General features: G+C 43.6%; 1 protein-coding gene across 4 annotated transcripts in view; it reads left to right on the forward strand.

The window, feature by feature from the left end:
* Positions 1-25,641, forward strand: part of PINX1 (PIN2 (TERF1) interacting telomerase inhibitor 1) — a 74,632-nt gene that overhangs the window by 11,223 nt on the left and 37,768 nt on the right. For 2 of the 4 annotated variants that reach the window (XM_032268379.1, XM_032268381.1), the window contains exons 5-6: positions 6,664-6,756; positions 12,631-12,707. In XM_032268379.1, coding sequence (XP_032124270.1) covers positions 6,664-6,756; positions 12,631-12,707 — 170 coding nt within the window. The remainder of the gene's footprint in view (positions 1-6,663; positions 6,757-12,630; positions 12,708-25,641) is intronic. The other 2 variants (XM_032268382.1, XM_032268380.1) reach the window with 2 other exon arrangements.

The raw sequence follows: 25,641 nt of genomic DNA on the forward strand, positions 1-25,641 counted from the left end.
AGAAGTGTTATTAATTGGAAGCCACCAGAACATATTTCCAATACATGTAATGAAAAAGTTTCAGATCCAGAATATATCAGGAACCCCTGCCAATATATAAAAAACGATTGACAATGTGCTAAAAAAGTGAGCATGAGTGTAACAGGCATTTCACAAGAGAAGACATCCAGGCAACCAGTGAACGTATGGCAGGGTACACAGCCACATTAGTCATCAGGACAATGCAAAATAAAACCTCATGTGATACCACGGCGTGCCACTGGAATGAGGAAGACTGGCAATATATCACGTTCTGCTGGCAGTGTGGAATAGTAGAATTTTTACAGAGCTTGGTGGAGGTGTCACCTGGTATGAGCGTTTGGAAACAGATTAGAATGATTTACAAAAGTTGAAGATCTCCATAACCCCTGACCTGACCCCTGTCCAACAGAAGCCTGTGCACAGGTGTCCTGGGAGATGTGTATAACAACACTGATATCATTATTCGTGGTATCCCCAAACTGGCAATAAGCCAGATGCTCCTGACAATAGATTGATTAGTAAATGCAGTATAGTTGCATGCAAGACTATAAAACAGGTTGGCAAACTTTTCCCAGAAAGGGCCAGATAGAAATATTTTTCAGACCACAGATCCTCTGCAAAACTGCTCACCTTGGCTATTGGAGTGTGAAAACAGCAACAGACAGGATTTAGACCAGCAGATGTGGCTATGTTCCATAAAGGTTTCTTACCAAAAAGGTGGTGTGCTGGATTTGCCCCACAGACTGTGTGTCCTCTGGTGTAGAAGGCTCATTGACTTAATGTTGAGCAAAACAAGTTGGACACAAAGATACATCCAGCTGATTCCACTTACATAAGCTACAAATAGCAGGCAGACCTGATGTTTAGTGCCATACGTAGGTGGTAAAATTGTTTTTAAAAACAGACATGAGTACTCACTCCACTGTGAAAGTAGTGATTGCCATGGGGGCGAAGTTTGGGATTGAGAAGGGCTTGTGAGGAGCTTCTGGCCTGCTTGGCAGTTATGCAGATATTTGTGAACGTTTTGATTTTTTGCACTTTCACTGACTGTTTACTCCCTTTTCACCTGCTGCCCCCACCAGAAAAAGAAATGGTTAAGACACAAATGAAAAACAAGGGGAGTGTTTACCTCAAAACACAAAATAATGGTTACCCCTAGGACAGTGGTTTTCAACCAGGGGCAGTTTTGGCCCTCATGGGACATTTGGCAATGTCTGAAGACATTTTTGGTTGTCACAAGTAGAGGGGATGTTACTGGCATCTGGCGAGTAGGGGGCTGTTGAGCCAGGGACCTGGCTGAACATCCTGTGATGCATGGGACAGCTGTGCCCTCCCACCCCCTCCGCAAAGGAACAGCCCCGAATTTCAGTGGCATGGAGTGGAGAAACTGTTTTAGGAGGAAGGAGCAGAAAATGAGAAGGGGTGCAGGGTTGCTGGATGCTTCTAGATACAGGTGGTATTCTGGCTCAAATCTGGGAGGTGGCTACCTAGGGGGTTGCTTTATAATTATGCAGATTTTAAGTAGTGTGTGTTTTGGTATTTGTCACAACAATAGTGAAGAGCTACGTGGTCCCCTTTCTGGTAGACGTAAGGTGAAATATGGCATGTGCAATTGATGTCATATTAAAGCTGTGGTGAAGGCTAATTAAATAGTAGCAGATAAAGTAATTTGAATATCAGGCATCAACTTTTACCTTAATGAGTGTCTGCTCATGTATAAATGCAGTCACTTTTCCTAAATAGGTTCAATGACATGATTAGAGTGTCAGACTTGAGGTGCCCTTTAGGCCCACCACTAAAGTCATAGAGACAGAAACTTGAGTCTCGCCTTTTCTTAGAGACACCCCCATTTCTCTCAGTCCTAACAAGGATACTGAGTTGACCTGGTACTCTGTTTGGTGTCTGTATTAGCCTGTTCTCACACTGCTAATAAAGACATACCCAAGACTGGTAATTTATAATGGAAAGAGGTTTAATTGACTCAGATCAGCATGGCTGGGAGGCCTTAGGAAACTTAAAATAATGGTGGAAGGGGAAGCAAACACATCCTTCACATGGCGGCAGGAAGGAGAAGCATGAGAGCTGAGTGAAGGGAGAAGCCCCTTATAAAACCATCAGATATCCTGCAAACTCACTCACTGTCACAGGGGAAACTGCCCCTGGGATTCAGTTCTCTCCCTTTGGTCTGGTCCTTAACTTAGGATGATTACAGATCAAAGTGAGATTTGGGTGGGGACACAGAGCCAAACCTCACCAGTGTATTACCCCCTCCCTTCCTCCCTCCCTTCCCTTCCTTCCTAACACAGCCTTGTTCTGTCGGCCAGGCTGGAGTGCAGTGGGGCAATCTCGGCTCACTGCAACCTTCACCTCCTGGGTTCCAAGGATTCCACCACACCAGTCTCCTGAATAGCTGGGATTATAGGCGCATGCCACCACACCCGTATAAGTTTTATATCCTTTAGCAGAAATGAGGTTTTGCCATGCTCACCAGGCTGGTCTCGAACTCCTGGCCTCAAGTGATACTTCTGCCTTGGCCTCCCGAAGTGCTGGGATTACAGAAGTGAGCCACTTAAATACTTAAAATCACAGATGATAAAATCTATGATGAAAGTTAACAAGCATCTCCTAAAACTCTTAAGTCTGCTACAACACTAAGTTGAATGTGACAGGGAATAACTAAATGAGACAGGGTAATTTTGTTTTAATGAATTGTAAGGAACATACTTATTTTTGTATTCCACAAAAGAATGTGTTATTTTTAGAAGTAAGCAGGGCACCTGTGATCTGCAAAGGGGTGCTTTGCAGCAGGTGTCTTCAGTTTTTGCTTTGCTCATATATTTCCTAGAAGAATTTTTAAAAAGTGTACCCTGACTCACTCACATTTTTAGATTTGCATCTAGGATTTTTTTTTAATCATAGATACATAGTTGTAAAGAATATAATTTCTGGCCTTTTGGAAAATATTGACATTTTAAAACAAAACCATTATATTACCCTTAAATGTGTCCAGTGAACATTTCATGGCATTTAAAAATAAAACTATGACATCAGTCCTAAATGTCTGCAGTATACTACAATAAGCACAATAGCAGCTTGATGCCCGCTGTCATCTATTTAAAATACATCAACAAGTATTTGGCTGGGCGAGGTGGCTCATGGCTGTAATCCCAGCGCTTTGGGAGGCCGAGGTGGATGGATCACCTGAGGTCAGGAGTTTGGAGGCCAGCCTGGCCAACATGGTGAAACCCCATCTCTACTAAAAATACAAAAATTATCTGGACATGGGGGTATGTGCCTAATCCTAGTTCCTCGGGAGGCTGAGATAGGAGAATCACTTGAACCCAGAAGGCAGAGGTGGTAGTGAGCCAAGATCCGTGCCACTGCACTCCAGCCTTGGCGACAGAGTGAGAGTCCGTATCGGGGGCGGGCAGCGGAGGAGGGGGAAGAAATGCTGCCTGAGTAGAACTGAGCTGGACATCTTTAATCCCACCTGAGTAGAACTGAGCTGGACGTCTGTAATCCCAGCACGCTGGGAGGCTAGGGTAGGGAGGTGCGCTGAGATTAGCCTGGGCAACAAAGTGAGACCCCATCTCTACAAAGAATCAAAAAATGAGCCTGGCATAGTGATGTGTGCATATGGTTTCAGATACTTAGGAAGCTGAGGCAGGAGAATTCCTTAAGCCCAGGAGGTCGAGGGTGCTGTGAGCAATGATCACGCCACTGCACTCCAGCTTGGGTAACAGAGTGAGACCCTGTCTCAACAACGACAACAGAAAGTCAGAAATGTTATAGTTCATAATATCTTTTCTCCCGAAATAGCATTTCCATTTCGTAGACCCCATAGTATTTTATATTAATATGTTTTTATGCTTAAACTTTTAAAAAAAAATTGACCACCCTATTATATTTCTCTGCCACAAAACAAGTACATGTTAAGTTTTTGGTTTATTTCTAATAACCCAAGGCTTTAATGTAAAAAAAGAAAAAAAAAAGTTGGATTAAGTTGTCATCATGATAAATAGATTTTTTTTTTTTTTTTGAGGCAGAGTTTTGCCCTGTTGCCCAAGCTGAAGTGCAGTGGCTCTATCTCGGCTCACTGCAACCTCCACTTCGTGGGTTCAAGCGATTCTTCTGCCTCAGCCCCCTGAGTAGCTGGGATTACAGGCACCCGCCACCATGCCTAGCTAATTTTTGTATTTTTAGTAGAGATGGGGGTTTCACCATGTTGGTCAGGCTGGTCTTGAACGCCTGACCTGGTGATCCACCTGCCTTGGCCTCCCAAGGTGCTGGGACCGCACCTGGCCTCATGATGAGTAGATTAGAGTTAGTAAAATTAGCAGATCTGTTTTAAACTTTGATGAATGCTTATTAAACAAGCACATCTCTTTGGCAGTGCACCTCTTGATGAGCTGTGTTGGTGGTAGGGATGTAGGGACTGGTCCAGCTGCTTTGACTCCAGCATTTTCACTTGTCCCTCATTGATCCTGGTTAGTGGAAGGTTGTGCCTTTCTTTTATGAAGTGGGAGGGGGCAGACAGGAAAGGACAGCCGCAGTAGCGTATCCACTCAGACTCCAAGCACTTTCAGGAACAAGTGCTCATGAACAAAGATAGAGAGTAATTCCTCAAGGTCTGTCCATGCTCAGGCCTCCTTCGGTCTATCTGCATACTCAGAAGGTACAGAAGCTTCCCAGGTGATTGTTCTATCCTCTGAAGGGTGAGAGCCGCTCTGTGAGGGGTACAGTGTGGTGGTTCAGGATGTGGCCTCTCCGTCTTGTCTGCCTGGGCTTCCCATCGCGGCTCCTTCCTGGCTGTGCCCTGTCAGTGTCGTCCTCCGCAGTGGGTTCAGGCATCGCAGCAGCTCTCTTAGGGAGTGGCTGTGGGAAGGAAATCTGAGAATGCATGGAGAGCCTCCAGTCCAGCGCCTAGTCCCGCATAAGCCTGCAGGCGGCAGGAGCTACTTTCAGCCGATTCGGGGATTTGTGATTAGAACATCAGCATTGAAAATTTTATGTGCCATAGGAAGTGCAAAAGAGAAGACTTTACTGGTAAATGTCTTTGAAAAAACTCCAGGGTGTCCCTGGGAAGTGGCTGCAGAAGAGAATGTTTCAGTTTGTTGAAATAATGAGCCCATGCTGGGCGTTGCTTTGAGTGTGGCATGTCTGTCTTCTCTTTCCAAGCCTGCTATATGGTTCCTGTTTCACCTGTGAAGTTAGTCACCCTGGGGAGGGACTGCAGTCAGTCACATGCCAATGAATGGACACGTGCTTCTTGTGCTCAGTATTAGGGTGAACGTTTCTTTTTTTCCTCTTTCTCTAATCTCATAGCTAAATGTTCTTAAAACTATAGGAAAATTTAGTCTCCTTTCTACCCCGATCTGTTTCTATGGCACTCTTCTCTCTGAACTCAGATACAGGCGAGAGGATGCGGGCAGCTAGCTACTTTGTAACTGACTCTAGCCCCAGATCAGCTTGCTCTGATACTTCAGGCAAGAGACACTTCCTGGCTCAGGTTTTCTCTTCTGTCAGACGAGTTCCCACTCAGATGTCGTCCTCAGCAGTGTGTTCTTGCTCCTCTTGCTCTGCCAGTGGTCCTCCCCGAGGCCCCGACGTTGGAGGTGGTGGCTCACAGCTGGTGCTGCTCAGTCACGCGTCACCTCATCACCATCTCCCATCTGTTTTTAGATGGTCATTTAACCTGTCTTACCTTTATTCACTTTTTAAAATAACTTTTTATTTTGAAATAATTTCAGGCTTGTAGGAGTTTGCAAAATAGTACAAAGAGCCCTGAATACCTTTCCTCCTGCTCCTCCTGGGGGTGGCACCTTATATTGCTGTGGCTTTTCAAAACCAGGAGGTGGACACTTGGTGTTACTGTGAACTGCACCACAAACCTTTTCCAGTTTTCATTATTTTTTTTTTGGTCTCCATTCATCTGTGCATGGGCGTATGGTTCCGGGCAATTTTATCACAAGTGTAGATTCATGCAGCAACCACGACAGTGAAGATACAGGATTGGCCACCACGGCACAGCAACCTCATGCTTCGTGTTTGTATTAATACCTTCATACCTGTCCCCTGGAAACCATTCATCTGTCCTCTGTCGTTTTGTCATGTCTAGCATGTTCTGTAAATGGAGTTGTACGGCGTGTTTTGTAGGTGGACCTCTTTGAGCAAGTCTCCTGGCTATTTGTTGCAGCAGCAGCCGCCCCCCCTCTTCTCAGTGGATTGGTATTCCACTGTGAGGATGGCTCAGGGGTTGCTCAGCTGTTCATTCACTCACATGTTGAGGGACTTGGGGGCATTTTTTTTTGATATTTTTCTATTATGAATAAGACTAATACAAACGTTCATATCTATGTTTTTGTGTGAACACAAGTTTTCATTTCTTCCTCAAGGATTTTCTAAATTTCCGGAGGGCAGCCTTGCCTGATCCATGCTAGGCAAATTAAGGAAATATTTCTAATTGGCCGGTAGAAGAAAACCAGAGATCCAGCAGAATGGTGCTCTTGCAGAGCAAATTAATGAGTTCAGTCTTGAATGATGGGCTCCTACAATTTTCTTTGAGGACCATTCACTGTTAGGAGAATGAATGAGATTGGATTACAAGACTTTCATGTAATTCTTTTTTCATCTTTTTTAAAGACTCCTCAGACAAGAAGGAAAAGAAATCTTTTAGCCTTGAGGAAAAGTCCAAAATCTCCAAAAACCGTGTTCACTATATGAAATTCACAAAAGGTAAGATTAAGCATTTCTTCACTTGTTGAAATCTATGTGTTTGTCCTGAGCTGCTTGAAGCATGCTTGCTCTTGGCCAGCGGTGACTTTATGTGTTGTGGATAGCCGGCTGAATTGCTCCGAAGCAGTGCTAGAGTCTGCGCAGTGACTATGGATTTCTGGAGGATCTTGTTAGAATCAGATCCAGGAGAGCTGAGATGCGGCCCAGATTAAGCTTTAGACTGTCAACCAGTCCTGTGGCTGAGCTACAATGGAATCAGGTTCTATTTGAGGAAAAAAGCACTTTCTGTGGCCAGGTCAGAAAATAATTTTAATTTCTTGTCCAACATTTTTAGCTGCTTCGTTTTTTTAGAGCTGAATGTTGGTGTTAAATAGCTCTTAACATGCCAGGTTAGAGAATTAGGCTCTATATTGAGGTCTCCAGTGTGATAAAGCACTCTCCCTGGTTGACCTTTATTCCACATAGTTCCTCCATTTTGCAAGGTGGGCATTCCGTGGTCATTGCCAAGTTGGGTAGAAATCCCTTTGAGAACTGGGTGAGAATTCCTATTCTTCCATCACCACCTCCCCAGTCCCTTCCCAGTAAGTGAAATCATTTGTGCATGTGGTTGTCCCCTTTAGCCACGAGGTGGCAGTCTTGCATTGGAAAGAAACAGTTTAAGGCAATAGAATCAACTCCCCACTTGTTTGCTGGTAGAACAGTATCATGAATTAAAAACCTGCTTATTACATAGTATACAGAAGAAGCATGGTGATGATGCTGATCCTGTCATATCTAGTGTCTATTGATGGTTCTTCTCTGGGAGGTTGGCTGTGTTTCTACCTCGATATCTCTTTACTTTGGTCTTCAGTGAATGTCATGCATATCAAGGCATTGCTGAGAAGCTCTTACCTGGTAGAACCTGTCTGGATAGCAGTGGGAGCTGGAATTCCCATACTCTACCCTATTGATGATGCTTTTCATTTCGGGCCAGGAGCCCAAAAGTTAGGACTGGATTTGGTTGAGGTGAGAGGTCATGCAGAGCTGAGTGGGTCAGGAATTGCGTGCAGGGTGAGGCCGGTCCTCCCTTCCCTCTCCAGCAGCCGTGGCTCTTCCGCTGCATCCCTTCTTCCTCTCAGGCAGGAACTTTGTTGGTTGTCACCTGTATGCCCTCTGACTGGGGTTCCCCTCCACCTCAGCCTGCTGGGGAACAGGAACCAGGCTTCATTGGCCCTCAGTCCTTTTGAGGAGAGGGTAAATGCTTACTTCATACCCAATCCCTGAAATAGCCCTCCTTTTTTCATTAGACCCTAGAAAAAAACTAGAGATCACAGAAGGTGCTGTTGCGGAGCAAGTTAGTAAAACTCAAAGTGACCTATAACTTTCGGATGGTGTGGCAGCCTTTTACGCTTTCACTTTTGCAGGTAGAATCTTCTAATTTTCCTTTGGTGCCAGACTGCATGCATGAATTCATCTGAAACGTTTGCCGAGGCTGGGATAAGCCACGTTAATCTGCTTTAATCTAATGGATGCCAGGAGCATCTGCTTTCTATTTCTAGTTAAGCCACTCCTTTGCTGGGTGACCCTGTCAGACCGCTGGGTTTCTTGTGCCTTCTTTTTCTGTCTTCCAGCGAGGGTTCTGTATCAATTAGCCTTGCTGGGGGGAAGTGGGGAGTCAGTATGGAGCGCAGAAAGAGTCCTGGGTCTATTGTTAGATTGTAGAGAGGAGCTCCAGTGGAGACATGAAGGACATGCAGACTGGTCCTAAGTAGAAAAGAGGAGACAAGCAAAAATCCAGGTAGTGAAGAAAAGAATGGTTTACCATCCAGCTTTGCAGCCCACGGTGCAAGCTTATTTTAAAGTCTCCTCTAAGGTGGACTGTCTTAGATCACAGAAAATCTGGCTTCTGGCCATAACTCACTCAGACGAGTCACCTGCCCATTTCCCGTCTTTCAGACTCAGTTTCCTCTTTTGCAAAATGTGGACACATTTGTAAGTGACTGTTAGGTTCTAAGGTAGGTTCTGGTTTATGGAACTTTTGGTTTTCCAGCATTGTATATGATGATAAGGATTTTAACCAGTGGGTATGCTCATAATGACAGTAACTCATTCACTGAGTTGATGAGGATGATTCAGATTGTAACTCATGTATGGTCCAGGAAATCAAACAGGAAGATGGAATTTTACATAGCTTGCTAAGAGTGAAGATAAAAATTTTACTCTAGTAAGATTATAGTAGCAAAAAGTGTTATAAAATTTGCTACTGCCTAAATATCGGCTGCATCATTTTTATTTTGAGACAGGGTCTCACTCTGTTGCTCTGGCTGGTGCACAGAGGTACATCTCAGCTAACTGCTGACTTGACCTCCTGGGCTCAAGCGATCCTCCTGCCTCAGCCTCCCGAAGTGCTGGGATTACAGGTGTGAGCCACTGCACCCAGTTGGTTTTATCATTTTAGTTCTGTCGTTTTAGTTACATTGTTTTATTCCTCTCCCTGGTCCCAAGTTAATAATTTTAACTTGAGCTAATTTATTGTATAATTTTAAAAGTCAGTTTTAGCCATACTTATTTAAAAGGCTAACTCCAGCATGGTTTGGGGTTTTTGTTAGTTCAAAAGATGTCTGCACATGGAGGCCATCTCTGCAGAGAGGAAAATGTCAGTCGATCCAAAGCCATTTTTGAGGTTTTCTTTCTGGATGGTGAGACGTCAGGAGAGTAGCGCCTCCCCCCTCAGTTGTGTGGTCATTGGGTGAAAGTTGCATCAACCGTGATTGCGCAGCTTTTTCCTGGGAATCTTGCAGACTTCTTATTCCTGTGACAGTTTGGGCTGTTCTATGTGCTTCTTACACAAGGAAAGCACATGCCTAATGCATGCTGCAGGTGCTTGGCTTCCGGTCCAGAATCACAGAATTGGTATTCACAGTGTGGTGAGCCCCGCCCTCAGTTGCACACGGGGAGTGAGGAGCTTTACATTTCCTCTTCTGATTCTTTTGACATTTAAGTAAATATTAAATAGCACCTAGTAGGCTTTTTGAAAATTCCGACTCTTATTACTGGCTATTAGGGTCTGACCTGTGTCACCCACACTGGCTCTTTCCACTTTCCTGATTTGCTAACGGTGCCTTTTAGTGGAGTTACCTTTACCTTCTGCGCTAGGCTGACTGCCAGTTCTGTGTGTTTGCAATGAACAAATAAATAAATAAATAAAAGTATGTCATTGTATTTGTCTTTCTTGATTGAATAATGGAAATGAATTTTCTAAACAATTGAAGCTACCTACATAAACCCTAAGTGCTTTTGATTTTAGCAGACATATTCCTTGCCCTTCGCTTCTTTACACTGGGCAACTCAACTCTACTTCTCCATAGATTTGGTTTTTTGAGCCTCAGTTCTACCGCAGTTCTAATGCAGCTTGCTCCTTAGAGCTTGTTGGGTTATTGCTAAACAGTTCCTAAATCATCCTAGGCAGGATTCCTAAGTTCTCGTGTCTGTTTTTTATAGTTTTAGTTGCTTCCCATGTGGGCTTGTTGGGATTGTAAACGGATCTGACGATAGGAATCATGTTCCTCCCTTCCCAGTAGCTACCCTGACAGACTGGGAAACTGATCATCATCATCATTAGACAAACAGCTAAAGGATCCCAGAGTACTCTTCCGTGAAAGGATCTGCTCATCCTTGCAGGAACTTTCAGTTTGACTCTCGGCGGCCTTTTTTACTGGTTCTGGGAATGTCACAGGTTGAAGACTAATAGATGAACCAGATCTGTTTCCTATGCAGTTTTGTTAATTGTTTTCTCCGAGTTTATGAACAGTATTTTGTATGATTTGACCATAATTCAGAACTGAAACAAAATGAGCTTTTTAAATGCTTTTTAAATTTGTGGTTTTTATTCACAAGTGGCCATAATTTTCTGGTGTTTATAAGCTTTCCATCAGGACCATTAATTAGTAACTGTCTCAAAGCCAGTTCCGTCTTCACCATTTTATCCACCTTCCGTATTCCTTTCCACTAGTCTGACTCTTCCTTCTTGTCTGTGTTCTTGTTTTCCAGATCAAATCCAGAGCAAGGCCTGTAACAGCCCTGGTTTCTACACTTACTTAAGTGAACTTTGCTAAAGGATAAACATTTCTGATACAAGAACCCATCATTAAAACCTTAGACACAGCTGCACCTTCATTGGCATAGCTTGCTGTCGCTGCCAGCCTCACAGTGTTGCCTTTGACTTTGAGATCTATGTTGAATCTCGGTGTTCATATTTTGACGTCATGTTTTAGAATTGTGATCTTGCATGTACTGTCTCTTCCGTAATCCCTCCAGCATTCCTTTTAGTCGAATGGCTGTCAAAAAGATCATAATTTGCATTTTCTAGAGTGTCTGTATTCCAGAGGTTAGGGACAGATGGCCAATACACATTTCAAATTAAGTACAGCTCCCTTTTCTGAAGTAGCAGTTTGCCACCCTGAATGTGCTTTGCATTGGAAAATGGGTTGTGCTGGCAGGAAAGCTGTGAGGACATCTCTGCACCGCTGATGACTTTGTCCACCTCTTCCCGCTACAGCCAGTTTTCTTCTCCACTTTTCCGGTTCATTTTCTGCACCATCTGTGATGTGCTTCGTCTGTTCTTAGTAGGTTTTCTGTTGGGTCTTTCTGTGTAGGGTCCTATTTATTCATAAACGAGAAGCAGGAGGGCTTAGTGTCGGGCTCAGGTAGGAAGGAGAGCAGCAGGCAGAGCCCAGGGGAGCCTGCCCTCCTGTCAGGAACTGGTCATACCGCCTGGGCCACTTCCTCTGGTACTGCTGCCTAGGAAACTGGTTTTGGCACCTGGATTTGCATTAAATTGAAGGGTGTTTTGTTTTTTTTAATTTCACAGAGTCACTGAGCAACATCATATTTAAGTGCCCCAGTGATAGTCAGTGAACTAGAACCTTCTGGGTCATGACATTACTTTGCCAAGTCAGTGTGCTACAGGAAACCAAGAAGACAAGTGAGTCTGTGACGGTGGAACTCCGGCTTCCAGCGTGAAACTCACATTCCTGTGTCTGACCCAGAACCTCCCTCACCCAGAGCCTCGAGCCTTTACATGGAGTAGTTACGTTTTAGAATACATTTACCATGCGTTTGACAAGTGGGAATAGATTTGGCTGACTGCTTATAGAGGATTATTGAGTGGAAGTGGAAATTCCAAAGAAGTGAATTTTAAATCAGTTGGTTAGTGTTTTAAATGAGAATCGTAGAGCCATTTAATTTCCTGCTCCCCTTATGCAGCCTTTTATTTAAAGACAATATAGCTAGAACAGTAAAGAACATTTTAAAAAGAAAAATCTGAAACCCTGTGACCCTTATACAGTATTTTTTATTCACATATATTCTTTTAAAGTTTTTATTTGTTGAGTTGATTATTAAGCTCCTGTGGTCAAATATGCTATATTCTCATTCATGTGTATATGTGGAGTTTGAAGCTATGTATCTAGTAGTATTTTTTAATCTGTATTTTACAGCCTTCTAAGTCAGTAGCTCGTGTTTCTGACTTGAATGAGATCTGTTTTATAAACGGGAAACCCAGAGATGCAGGAATTGCACCCTTGCAGACGTAGCAGGAGTGGGGTGAGCTGTGGAACTGAGCTTTCCTTGCAGTTTCTATGCTCCGGGTTGTTTCTGCAATTAAGAGAATATCAAGAGTTCTGGTTCTAAACATTTTCTTGGTTTTAAAATTCACTCAATTTAGTTTGCCAATGACAGAGTTGTAATGAAAAAGTGAGTAGAAAGTCGCTAGTTACAGAATTGTTGATTTCTTTTCCAGAATTCATTTTCTTTTCAGGTGTTGCATGAATTATGTTTGTGCTCCTTCTTTTGGGAAGAATGGTCTTACTGAAAAGCATCACATTGTTTTTCTAGGGAAGGATCTATCATCTCGGAGCAAAACAGATCTTGACTGCATTTTTGGGAAAAGACAGAGTCAGAAGACTGCTGAGGTACAAAGCCACGTACAGTTCCATGTTCCGCTTTAACACTGGCTGATTTTCACCTGTGTCTAGGACTGTTTATGTCTATGGCTAGTACTTTTCAGACAAAGTTTCCAAAACACTTTGGAGGCTTCTTACACAGCCTAGATATGAGCCTTTTGGTAATAATAGTGGGTAGATATGTTTTATAAGGAAACTTAAAAAAAAAAAAAACAACCCCAGAATAATCGTCATCTGGTGTTTGGCTTTTGTTCCTTTTGCTTTGGTATGAGGACTAGATTAAACTTGGGAAAGAATACCCATTGCTGATATAATCAAAAGGGAGCATGTCTCTTCCATGGCCGAGAGAGGGAGAGATTTTGTCTGTTCTGCTCAGACTGTGTTACTCCTTTTGGAGTGGAGGAGGGAGGAAGAATGTCCTCGTCATCCTCTGGAACCAGCCTATCCCATTCTAAAAGCCTTTGAGACAGCGCTGGATCAGCACCACCCGTAAAGGGGTTAGATGGGGTATTTCCTCTGTTAGACAGTATTATTTGCTTTACAACTGGGAGAAAAGAATGGAGTGACTAAACTATACCCTAAATGGAATGAACTCCATAATTTATAATCCCAATTATTAAATTGGGCTGTATAATATCGCAAAGAGTGTTTTGTATCATTTTTAAGTGTAAGAGACAGCCCTGGATATAGTTTGAGATGTATTCTGATTTTGAAATATGGATTTCTGAAAATAACAGGCTAAAAATATTTAGAACTGGCATCGTCTAAGAAAATCTGGAATATATGCTTGCAACCACTATTACTCAGCTAACCTGGTGTGTTGTACGGATCTTTTATTGGTTCCTAGCCAGGGCCTTTGGTGACCATAGAACAAAAAAGAAGACTTAATTTATTCATTCCTGGCATTTTTCCAGACTGACAGCAATCTTTATTTCTAGGGTGGTAGCTATTTGTTTCTTAATAGTTTTTAGAGATTCCAGAATTACAGTGGTTAGAAGTCTTGTTTGGCGATTTCCTGTGCAAATTGGGACTCAATTCCCGAGTCCCAGTTTAGCCCTCGTCTGCCCCTACACCCTCAGCAGGTGGAAGCAGCAGGCCGGGAAAGGAGACCTGGCTTTGGTGCCTGCGTGTCCTGTGCTGAGTCACGGGAAAGGCAGCAGTCACTAGGGAGAAGCCGCTCTAACATCAGGCCTTCACAAGGAGCTGCTGGAAAGAGCCTGGAGAGACAGGCCGGCTTCTGGTTATATGTCTGCCCTCAGTGCTCAGCATGAGACCTGGACTAGGCTACTCTTCCTGTTCACCGAGGATGTGGCCTCTGGCTTATCCCAGCCTCCCCTCCAGTCCTCTCCCTTGACTCTCCTCAGTCATCTCTGTGTCCTCAGGAAGAACTGGAATTCCAGTCCCGTGTCTCTTGTACTCCATCCCCTCTGCTCTGCGCAACAGCTGCCCCCACCCCACAGTCACACCCTGAGCTCCACATCCCTCCCACACTTTGAGATAGTGTCCATCTCCCCAGCCCCGTGAGCTCACATGCCTCTCACTGGCGCCTCCAGATCCCTGCACGTTGATTCTCTCTCTTCTCCCTGCTGCCCACCCACCACCCCCAGCCTTTGCCCTCCTGGGCATCCTCTTTGAAAATGTAGAATTGAACAGATCAGGGAAGGAAATACAACTTGTACTTGTAGGCTTTTGTAGACTTTAAGAGGATTTATGTGGTTGTTGCAGAAAGCTCAGTTGTAAGAGATCAGAGGTTTCTGACCTTCTGGCAGATTACTGCTTGAGGAATTACTGGTGTCGGGTGCCTTGAGTTTTTCAACACTATTATTACTTGACTTTTTGGTGGCTGAGTCATGTTAAAGTGAGACACCCACCTGTGTCTGGGGAGCTTCAGAAACAGTTCCCTGATGCTAGCCCTGGGAGAGTCTCTTTTGGTCCAGTTGGTGTAGAGATGATCGCCCTTGATGCAGCATGGTGTTTTGTGCAAGATTTCTGTTAGGCAGTCTTCCTCTCTCTTTCCAGTTCAGTGTTTTCTACGGTGATGGATTTAGGCCCTACGTGTTGGTGAGCCTGTCTTTTACCAGGCTCTGCTCTCGGTCTGTGGCCATGGTTCTCGACAGGGTCATTGCCCTGGCACTGCCTACCGAGCTTTAAACAAAAGGTTAATGCCAGCGTCCTGCCCAAGACCAATTACATTAAATCTTGGGTTAGGGTCCAGGTGTCTGTATTCCAAAGGGGAAAAAAAAAATTCAGTGCCTCCCCAGCTGGTTCCAGCAGTTACTCTAACATTCGTTTGGTAAGGAGTGAGGGTTGAGAATGTGGGGCATCCTGCCGTGCACCTGTACTGAGAGCTTCTGGCTTTGGGGTCGTGAGTAACCCTGAAGACAAAGCTCAAGTCCTGCCGTGGACACAGGACTTCCTTGTCAGACTGCAGGTTCTGACTCATGAAACCTGGGCGGGCCCGAGAGCCGCACGTCTGCGTCTGAGGAGCTCCCAGGCAGCGCTGCTGCTGGCCCATGTGCCACACTGAGGAGGTCGGGCCTAGGCAGTGTTTCCGTCAGACAGATGCCCGCATGTGTGCAGAAAACAGAATCTATTTCAATGTAATCACATTTAAGATAAGAAGAACATCTTTCTGTAAAGCGGAATGACCTCTAAATTTATCTTTGACATCCATGTGGATTTTTATGTATTAAGTTTGCTTTTATTGAGGTATACCTATACCTTCCTTGAGTAGACTATTGCTAAGAAACCTTACCTTATAGTTACAACAGCCCTTATAGCCAAAGACAGGAGGCCCTTGATCAGATCTGTTTGAAAATACCACCTTTTTTGCTCCCATCCTCAGTTGGCGGGAGTATTGCTTGTTGTTGCTTCGCTTGACTCTCATAGCCGCGTCGACCTGGGTCTGTATTTGGCATTGCAGAGGCCAAGGTGTTGCCGGAGGTCACCTACCTCCAGAGTCCGGAAACCATGGTAGTGTGGTCTGTTAAGGTAGCAGGAGCTCTGTGGGTGCTCCAGTTAGGTGCTGACGCTGACTTGTCTTCAGCATCTGGAGTTCCAGAACCTTGGCGTTAAACACATTCTTGGCTTGGGTAACAGCACCCCTCTTGCATTAAGCCCAGCCTGCCGATTTTAATTTCTACAGCTCCTGACTGCCATCATAGAATTCCAGTTTTATTAAGCATCTGTGCGCCAAATCCTGTGTCGGACACTTAGGATTTTTCTCATTTCTCCGTCACAGCAATGCTGTCGCACAGGCATCAGCATCCCTCTGTAGCAGTGAGGAAACTGAGGCACAGAGAGAATTGTTAGAACGCTCCAAAATGGCACACGTGGGCTTCAAGTCTGTGCTCCTGCAATTCCGAAATCAGCCTTCTTTCTCCCATACCACACTCCTGTCGAAGTTAATGAACTTGGTTGCATGTAACAAAAAACCTCCATCGAAGGGATTTAGTTAGGCCTTAGCAGCTTCTGTTGAGCTTCACCAGAGACACCAGTGGTTGGTGCTGTAGCATAACTTTGTGGAAAAATGATTGGCTATTCCTGTTTTGTAGAAAATAATGGTTTAAATTTTAAAACTTCTTTGCCTTATCTTTAGTCAGAGGTGAGCTGTTAGGGTTTAAGAAGCACGTGACCAGGTGTCCGGGCCAGCCTGGGGAACGACTTGACTTCTATGTTGGAGCTGGAGGCTGAATTAAGAAAGAGCTTGAGCGTCTGGAGCATAGATGCTGTGATACGTGTGTTTTTTCTTTTTTTTTTTTTTTCATCTCTCTATTGAACTGGATGATCTGAATGTATTTATATCCAAGAAGCATCTGTAGCCCTTGATTAATAGCCATGAGGGTTTTTTTAACTTTTTATTTTGAAATATTTATAGATTAACAGGATGTTGCAAAGATAGTAGAGAGGCTCCGTGCATCTATCATCTGGTTTTCCCCAGTGGTTACATCTTCCGTAACTACAGTACAGGATGAAACCAGGAAATTGCCATTGGTACCATCTGTGCATATAGCTCTGTGCCTCTTTATCACATTTTTGGATTGTGTAACCATTACTATCTCAGTGAAGATCCTGAACTATTTCATAACCACCAAGGCCTCCCTCATGCTAACCCCAGTCATAGTTGCATACCCCTCCAACACCACCCGTGACCCTGGCAGCCGAGAGAATTGTCTGCCGACAGAATTGTCTGATGAGAGTGGAATGTTGTGTGTACAGATCACATGGTCTCTCAGCTTGATGCTGAGTCTGCTCAGATCTGCAGGGGTCACTACTCAGTGCTAAAGGCCAGTTGTCATTTCCATGATCTATTTCCTGCACTTAGCCTTGCTCAATGTTATGTATCTTATGAGTCTTTAGAGAACTTTTTGTAGAGATCAAATCATTTGATGTCTTTAAAGTTCGCTCCAGTTGATTAAATCATTTACTTAGTAATTTCAGGAGTATATTAAACTGTGAAGTGATACTTAAGTACAAAGTGTTATCATGACAGTTTTGTCATCCGCCGTGTGTTGGTATTGGAGAGCTCATGGGATTGGCGATATCTCGTGGCACACTCACTATAGTGAGGTTTGTGACCTCCTTTAAACCGCATGCAAAATGTGTGGGCACACGTGCAGAGCTTTTGGTGGATTTTCAAAGGTGTCCTTGGTCCAAAAAGAAGCTTTAAAATCTAAGACTATGCATTTAAAAGTCTTCATTTCCCAAAAAAAAAATTACTTATGTAAATTTTCTTTGTGAGCATAGTAGGAATGAACTTTGTGTTGTGTAGTGGAACAAACTATGACAAACCAAGAATGTGTTCTATTAATTATTTTGAATATAATGTATAGAAATAAAAAGAAAATTACATCAGAACGAAGCAACAAACAATCTAAGCTAACTGCATGTTTATGCTAGGACATGTTTATGAAACTTAAATCATGCTTTCTGTCCTTGCTGACCTTTTTGCATCTAATGAAGAAATTGCTAGCTGGGCACGGTAGCTTACACCTATAATCTCAGCACTTTGGGGAGGCTGAGACAGGAGGATTGCCTGAGCTCAGGAGTTTGAGACCAGCCTGGGCAATGTAGTGAGACACCGTCTCTACAGAAAATTAGCCAGGCTCAGTGGCAACCACCTGTAGTCTCAGCTACTCAGGAGGCTAGAGATGGGAGGATTGCTTGAATCTGGGAGGTGGCATTGAGCTAGAATCACGCCACTACACTCTGCGCTAGGGGATAGAGTGAGACCCTGTCTCAAAAACACAAGAAAAGAAAGAAGAAATCGCTTCACTGTGTTTTACATGTGGACTTTTTTATTCCTGGCATATGCTGGCCAGCGAACACCTTCAAGAGAGAGGATTTGTGTTCTAACTTCTGGGTCCCCAGCATGTGACTGGCTCTAATTCTTGGCTCGTGGTAGAGATTCGATCAGTTGAAGGTTCTCTTACTTGTCTTTTTTAAAAAATGGACGTGTTACCATAAAAATCATGGTTTGTATAGCGTCATGGTTCATATTTGAAATGCCTTTTCCTTTTAAAATGTTCTGATCAAGACATATTTCTTCTCTGAGAGAGGAAATATTCATAATCTACATTCCATGCCAAGCACAATCTACTTGTGGATTCTTGAGAAAGGATTATTGAATAAATGTGTACTCTTGCCATTTTGTTTTTTAAAAGAATTTTTAAAAATAAAAAAAATTTTTGTTTTTTTTTTAATGTTTTTAACAATCAACCCAATTTGCCGGAAACTGGCTTTCGGACCTTGCATCACTCTAGAATGGTTTTTCTGGCTGTTTTTCATTGCTCAGAACATAAAGCATTCCTGTTGCTTGAGGGACTCTCCTCTGACTTTACTGGTGCTTAGTATTTCTTCAAGACACGGAAGCTGTCAGGAGGTGCTGATTCCCCACTGAATCCGGCTATTCAGAAGTACTCGCTTGAATAGTGAAGGATAATCAGGAACTGCCAATTGCTCAGAAAACTTCTCATAAACTGTTCTGTAGGGGTACGGCTGGTTGCATGTTTCTGATTTCCAAGTTCTCCCTTTCCCACCATCTTTGTTTTATATTGATTGGAAGACAATAACTCTGGTTTGGAGTGCTCCTAAATTGGAGAGGTATGCAGTTTCTCCAGAGACAAAGAAATGATCGAAGATAATGAATTGAGATTCCCAGGGCCCCTTGAGACCTGCGGCAGGTACTTGGGCTGGCCAGCGCCTGCCGGGCTGGTGTACGTGAGCATGTGTCTTTTCTGATTTGGTTTGCAAGTTGAAGTTGGAGACACTGAAAAACAAATTCCATCAGTTCCTATCTGGTTGAACTTCCTGCTACTCTTTTTTTTTTTTTCCTCTCTCTCTCTCTCATTTTCTCCCTCCCCCACCTTCCCAGTTTCCTTCCTCTCTCCAGCTTGTTTCCGGATTGAGCCTTATCACTAGAGAAAATACTCCAAGACCGGAGTGAGGATGGAGAATGTGTTACCAGCATTCTCACTTCGTTTCTCTGAACAGTATGCTTCTGGCCTGGGCTCCTGGCAAAATAATTGTCCATTTCTTCACCTCTCTAACCTGATTGAATTAGCAACCTCATGAGAATTTCACTCTCCCAGGGTACCAAATCAATAATCATTTTCCCTGAACTCTTCTGCTTTTTTTTTGCTTTTTTAAGCAAAGCATGACTTTGTAGTTTGTGTTCCTTTCTCATCTCTCTTTGTCAGTCCCCATTCTTTCCCATTGCTTGCTGATTATCCATCCAGTCTGAAATGAATTCCAAGCAGACGCTTCTCTTTGGCTTAGCGGAGTTCACAAGGTATTTTGGACCATTCATTCTTCTGGTTGGATTCAATGCCTTAAGTTCCTCATGAGAAAAATCTTTGAGAAGAGTCTCTTTATTGCATTAATTTTTCAAATGCCTTTTAATTGAAGGGGGTTTCTCCTTTGTTCTGAATTTTCACACTGATACCTGGCATTTATGGTTAGGTGAGTTTCACGAGGGATTTGCGGGATGTGGACCCCTCTTCCTGCACCTGTTGTCTGCCCACCCTCTCCCCGCTCCCCATTTGGACACCAAAGTCGTCTTCTAATTAAGACCCTTTTAGTAAGGGAGAAATATAAGCCCACAGACAAGCCAGGTAATACATATACACTTGAGTTCCAAAATTCATCTTTCCCAACAATGATGACTTCAGTAATTCTTGTCATCATTTTGTCCATTGATAACAGAATCTTGATTCAAAGTAACCTCTCTGAGTTGGGACAGTTAGCCAAAACATTTTCACTGTTTTCAGGCGAAAGTTTATGAAGGTATGTATAGTCTCACTTAGTTCTAGGAAGATCTAATTTGGTAGCAGCTAGATGAAAATTAGTTAGAAAATAGGACACATCTCCTGACCACAAGTTTAACCTAAGCCAAATTATGTCGTGTGGCACCTGTCCTGAGCGCAGGCTGGGCTGTGCTAGGGAGGCCGTGCCCACTTGCAGAAAACAACAGACTTGTTGCTTCTGTTCCTCGAGACTGTGCTAAACTGCTATGTGCAGACCTGGGTGTCATGTTTTAAAGGAGTACGTTTAGGGAATGGCCGTCAGGGACCTTGGCGTCTGGAAAGCATTTTATGTACAGTAACAGATGGAAGAATTGGGTGTGGTTATCAGAGCATCAGGACTAAGGAAGCGCTAGCACTGACCGATGAAATTCGTAGAAAGGTAACAACTCAGGAAAAGGAAGCAGCATGCATGGGCTGGCAGAGCCACAGGCCACGGTGCATGCCTCCTGGGGAGTGCCCTGTGCAGGTTCTGGTACCAGGCAAGAGTCCCAACTAAATGCATTCAAGTCCTTCCAGTTCTGACCTTCTCCCATTCTGGAGTAAAGAGAGCACACGAAATGATCCCATTTGAAATGGTGGTGGCAGGTTTAAGCCTTGACTTGAAGTTTTATGTTTTCCACGACAGCAAAGGCAAGAACATTACTTGTATTCTTCTTGATTTGTGCATACCTGAGTGATTTTGGCTTTATCCACTTACGTGCTTTATCCAGTAGATGAATGTGAAAGGCTTTTGGTGTGTCCAAGCAAGAGATCAAATAGACGTGAGGTAAAATAGTAAGTCGTCTCTTCTAGCAAATTCAAGACTTAAAAGAGTAACTAGAAATGTTGAGTGTCAAGGCAAAGTTACCTTCACCTTGGGTAGGGTGTTCTTATTTTATCTGTAAACTCAGTTTTCCTATCTATAAGTAAGTCTTGCATTTTATGTAGTAGAATGTTTGTGTAATAGATTCTGTTTTCCAAAGATGGCCTCAGCAATACCTCCCATTCCACATGCTTTTCTATATGGGCCCTTATGGCCTCCACACCAGGAAGTGGAGTCTGGTCCCCTTCCCTCTAGCCGGGTGGGCCTGGAACTTGCTTTTAGCCAAGACAGTCTAGCAGTAGGGTGCCAGGCGACTTCTGAGGCCTCATTGCCTGGAACACTTGTTCTTGAAGCTTTCATGTAAACAGTCAGCTGCCCCAAATCCCAAGCTGTGAGGAGGTCCAGTGCCCAGGCACGCCCCCATGGAGAGACCTTGATCACTGAGTTACACAGGTGCCCAGAGCTTCCCTGGGGAGGGGGTGCCTGGCCAGCTCCCTGCTCTGCCAGCTCTCCCCACCTTTTGACAACAACTACGTGAGAGACCCTGAGCCAGAACTGCCCAGCCCAGCCCTTCCTTGAATTGCTAATGCACAGAAATAGGGTGAACAGGGAAATGGCTCTTAGATTTGAAGCCACTGAGTGTCTTCAAACATCGGATGGTTTGTTGTGTAGGTAACTGAAATGGCTGTCTCAGGATTCACCTTCCTGTGGTTCTGTGATTATACGTTGATACCTGGTATCAAATATATATACCTTGTAGAACCATCTGAGCCAGTAGAATGAGGAAATCAGATCATCTAATGAATGTCCCATGCTGGTTTCTTCTAGAGGGCCACTTCAGGGGCACATAGTGTTGTGAATAGACACTTGAGGGTTTCATATGCCTGCATTTGAGCCCAAGAGTAGTTTGAAGACTGTGTGATTTGAGGAAAGTTATTTAAACTCTATGATCCCCAGCTTCTTCATTTGTAAATGGGGACAATAAAAGATCCAGGGAAGATTAAATGATAAGCCACATAAAACTCTTAGCGAAATGCTCAGCACACAGTAAGTGCCCAGTGCGTCTTAGCTGCTGCTGCTAAGACCACTGTCATCACAGTCGCCATCAGCGCACTCATATTTTAGGATGACAAATAATAACTTCTGTGAAACACCCTTTAGAACTGAGAAAATTGTACCTATCTGTGCATAGTCACAATATTTAATATAATCATACTGAGTAAACAGGGTCATTGCTGAGAAGCACGTCCTTCTCAGAGTCCTCTAGAAAAGTGGCTCTGATGCCATTTTGCCATTACAGCAACGGTAGAGGACCTCCTAACACGTCAGTTGGTTTAATTAGTGTTTAAGATAAGTAATGACTGTGGCAATCATCTTCTACTACCATGTCCTCTGCGGTTTTGGGTGGACGTACAGACATTTGGTGCTTGTTTTCCTTCACAGCAGTGAGCGCCAGCTGACGTGCTCAGTAGTTCGCTTGTCGACTGCCTGCCCTGTCTCAGGAGATTGGAACCCCAGAAGGGCAGGAATTTTTATACTTCCATGTGTCTAGAACCATGTGTGGCATGGGGTGTGTTCTCGGTTAGGTTTCCGCTGAATTGAATTCATTTGTTGAAATATGCCTTAGATAATATGGGGACACAGGCAGGGAGCTGTTAATGCTCACTGAGTCTGTCAGAAGACACAGACACACAGAAGATTTGTAAATTGAGCTAGGCCTGAAGGGTGGGAGTTCTCTAGCTGAACAAGCATCAAAAGGCAGAAGCAACATGAGCCATGACTCGTCTTGGCCTCAAACACAAATGCCAGCAGGGTGCAGGAATATGATTACCAATGGGGAAGTCATCTTTAAATCAGTTGGGAAGGAAGGAACCAGTGGTGTCTTGTCTGAAGGCTTCTGATACAGTTTGGAGGTGTGTCCCCTCCAAACCCCATGTTGAATTGCAATCACCAGTGTTGGAGGTGTAGCCTGGTGGGAAGTGTTTGGATTGTGGGGACAGATCCCTCATGCATGGCTTCATGTCCTCATAATCATTAGTGAGTTCTTGCTCGAGTTTACGTGAGATCTGGTTGTTTAAAAGAGCCTGGCACCTCCTCCTGCCATCTGGCCATGTGATAGCTGGCTCCCCCTTCCCCTTCCACCATGATTGGAAGCTTCCTGAGGCCTCACCAGGAGCAGATGCCAGCGGCACACCTCCTGTGCAGCCTGCAGAACTGTGAGCCAAAATCAAACCACTTTTCTTTATAAATTACCCAGCCTCAAATGTTTCTTTATAGCAATGCAAAAACAGACTAACACAGCTTCCAACATTCATAAAATTAGAATGATGAGTGATGATGGTGATGATAAAGTGTGTAATTGCAAAGACCAGGTCGTTAGACCCGCCCTGGTGAGCGTGCTGTCAGTGGACATGTTGAAGATGTGCTTCTTGTGCTGGATATGTGAATATTCCCATCTGCCCTCCTCCTAAACTTCTATGTCTTGGTGTTTTCAGTGCCCTCACAGCTTAGGGACAGGTAAGAAGCTTAGAGAACTTTGAGTGCAGTGGGATATTCCTGGCTGGAGTGACTTTGGTGTGAATAGTGCTTGAGATGGGTTACTCACAGCTCTTCGAATTCAGAGTGCAGGGAAATTCAGCCCGTGAGTAAGAAGCATGACAAAGCTAGATTTTCTATTGAGCACAGCTTTTGATAAAAGGAAGAAGAGCTGGATATTGACTTTTTGGGGCCTGTTCTATCAGTGGTCTGTAAATCAACAGAGGATAAATTATTGCTCTTTGGAAGCGGGAAGGCTACTCTTTGGCTGGAAGACATGTGTGCTTTTCTTTGATTTGTTTTTTCTCTTTATTGTTAGAGGCTCTCCCCTCCAGCCCCTTGCTCCTTAGGGGTTTTGTTAAGGACTGAAGAGGAACTGAAGGGAGCTCTTTTGATTTATCTTCTGTTCCTGCCTTTTGGTCACTCCACAGGGCTAAAATAGCCGAGTTGGCTTTAATGTGTTGCCATTAGAGACCAAACATTAGCTGAAATAAACCATCATACCTCACAATGAAAAATGTCCCCTGATTGGCTAATTAATCAGTCAAAGGGGAATGACATGGCTCTCGGCTTGAGGGACTCTGCTAGAGAGAAACAGGCTGTTGATAAATGGTTTTCCAACAAATTCATATATCAAGGAAACTTAGTCATTTTTTAACTACAGTTTGTGTGACTGCAATTTTTTTTTTCCAACTTTTCCTTTTCTGCTGCTCTTGCTGTTTAGGGTGTGTTTTTGTGTTATTGATAGAAAAATACAGGATTTTAGATAGGAGAAAATAAATGCTTCCTACTTATTCATGTCAGATAGGCCGATTGGTTCTGACTATCTAGGTTTACCAGTAGGTGAAAATCAGATCGCTTTTCCCAAGATGAAATTATCTTTTCCTGGCTTCCTTCCAAGTTAAGATCTCCAGATTCTGGTCGACATTGCCTGAGTTAAAATCCTGGCTCCATCAGCTGCTAGCACTGTGCTACTGGATGTGCTGTGTAACCTCCCTGTACCTTAATTTTCTTATCTTAAAACAGGGATAATAGTAATATCATCTATTAGGACTGTTTTTAGAATTAAATGAGACCACCTGTAAAGCATTTGAACAATGTCTCGTACAGAGAGAGTATACATTGAATGCTTAGTATTTTTTAATCAAAGCAATATTTGCACACAGGTGTAAAAAAATTCAGCTCCATCCAACAGCTTTTAAAGAAAGGGCATTCTGCAGTCGTGCTCCGTGCCGTGTCACCTCCCACGCCTCCTGCCTGCAGCACTTTGAATTCTCCTGAAATTATGTGCTATTTACCTTTGTATTTTAGAATAATAACTTGCATTGACATTTGTCAATGTCATAATTTTAAAAATTTGGACTTGTATTTTGGTAGATTAGGATCTGGGCCTTTACACCACTCAAACTGCTGATCATACTGTGTAATAATTAGTGAATTTGTTATCTGGGGTTTATATTTTTATGGCTATGTAAATATAATTCCCTGATAAGCCAAATAGTGTATGACAGTAGCATTTCTTGTAGCAATTTTTGGTTGTTTTCTGATGGGAAACAAAAGCATTCTACATATCTGTGTGATTTTGTTTTTTTCCCTCTAGACCCTCTGGTAGCCTCTTAATATAAACCTCCCAGAGCGTCAGCTGCATCAGATCATCCATCAGCTGGATCTGTCTCCCAGGAGACTTCTCTCCTAGGACTTTCCCCTCCCGGTACCCTCAGGACAGGTTGCTGGGTCAGCCACTTCCTTGGCCTCCTGGACTTTTCCCCATCCTTGCTCCTTTTAGCTCCTCTGTCCTGATTGCCATGTCTCCTCACTCATCTTCTGCAGCTCTCTGAGAAGGGCACAGGTCCGAAAATCTCTATTCTAATACCATGGCAGATGGTCTGGGTATAGAATTCTGAGTTGAAAACCATTTTCCTTCAGCATTTTGAAGGTGTTAATCTAGTATCTCTTGATAGCCGTTGTTGCGGTTCTTATTTTAGTCCTTTGCACAGACCTGTGTATCTCATTTTTAGGAGGTAGAATCGTAATATGCTCAGATTCTAAAACCTCATGGGAATATGAGTTGGTTGGGTGTTTTTATTCACCAAGCACTTGGTAGAACATTCAATGTGAAGATTCATATCCTTTCATGAATTCTGGAAAATTAACTCTTTAGTAATTTTTCCCCCTGTTTTGTCAGGCTGTCAGTAGTTGCATTGACATCTTGAATGCATTGACATTGTGAATTCCTCCTCAGATTTTTCCTTTGTATCCAATTTTTCTGTATCTTTGTTCTACTTTGGCCGACAAGGGGCGG

The sequence above is a fragment of the Sapajus apella genome, unplaced genomic scaffold (assembly GCF_009761245.1).
Source record: "Sapajus apella isolate SASKATOON/1434 unplaced genomic scaffold, GSC_monkey_1.0 scaffold180, whole genome shotgun sequence".
Lineage (NCBI taxonomy): Eukaryota > Metazoa > Chordata > Mammalia > Primates > Cebidae > Sapajus > Sapajus apella.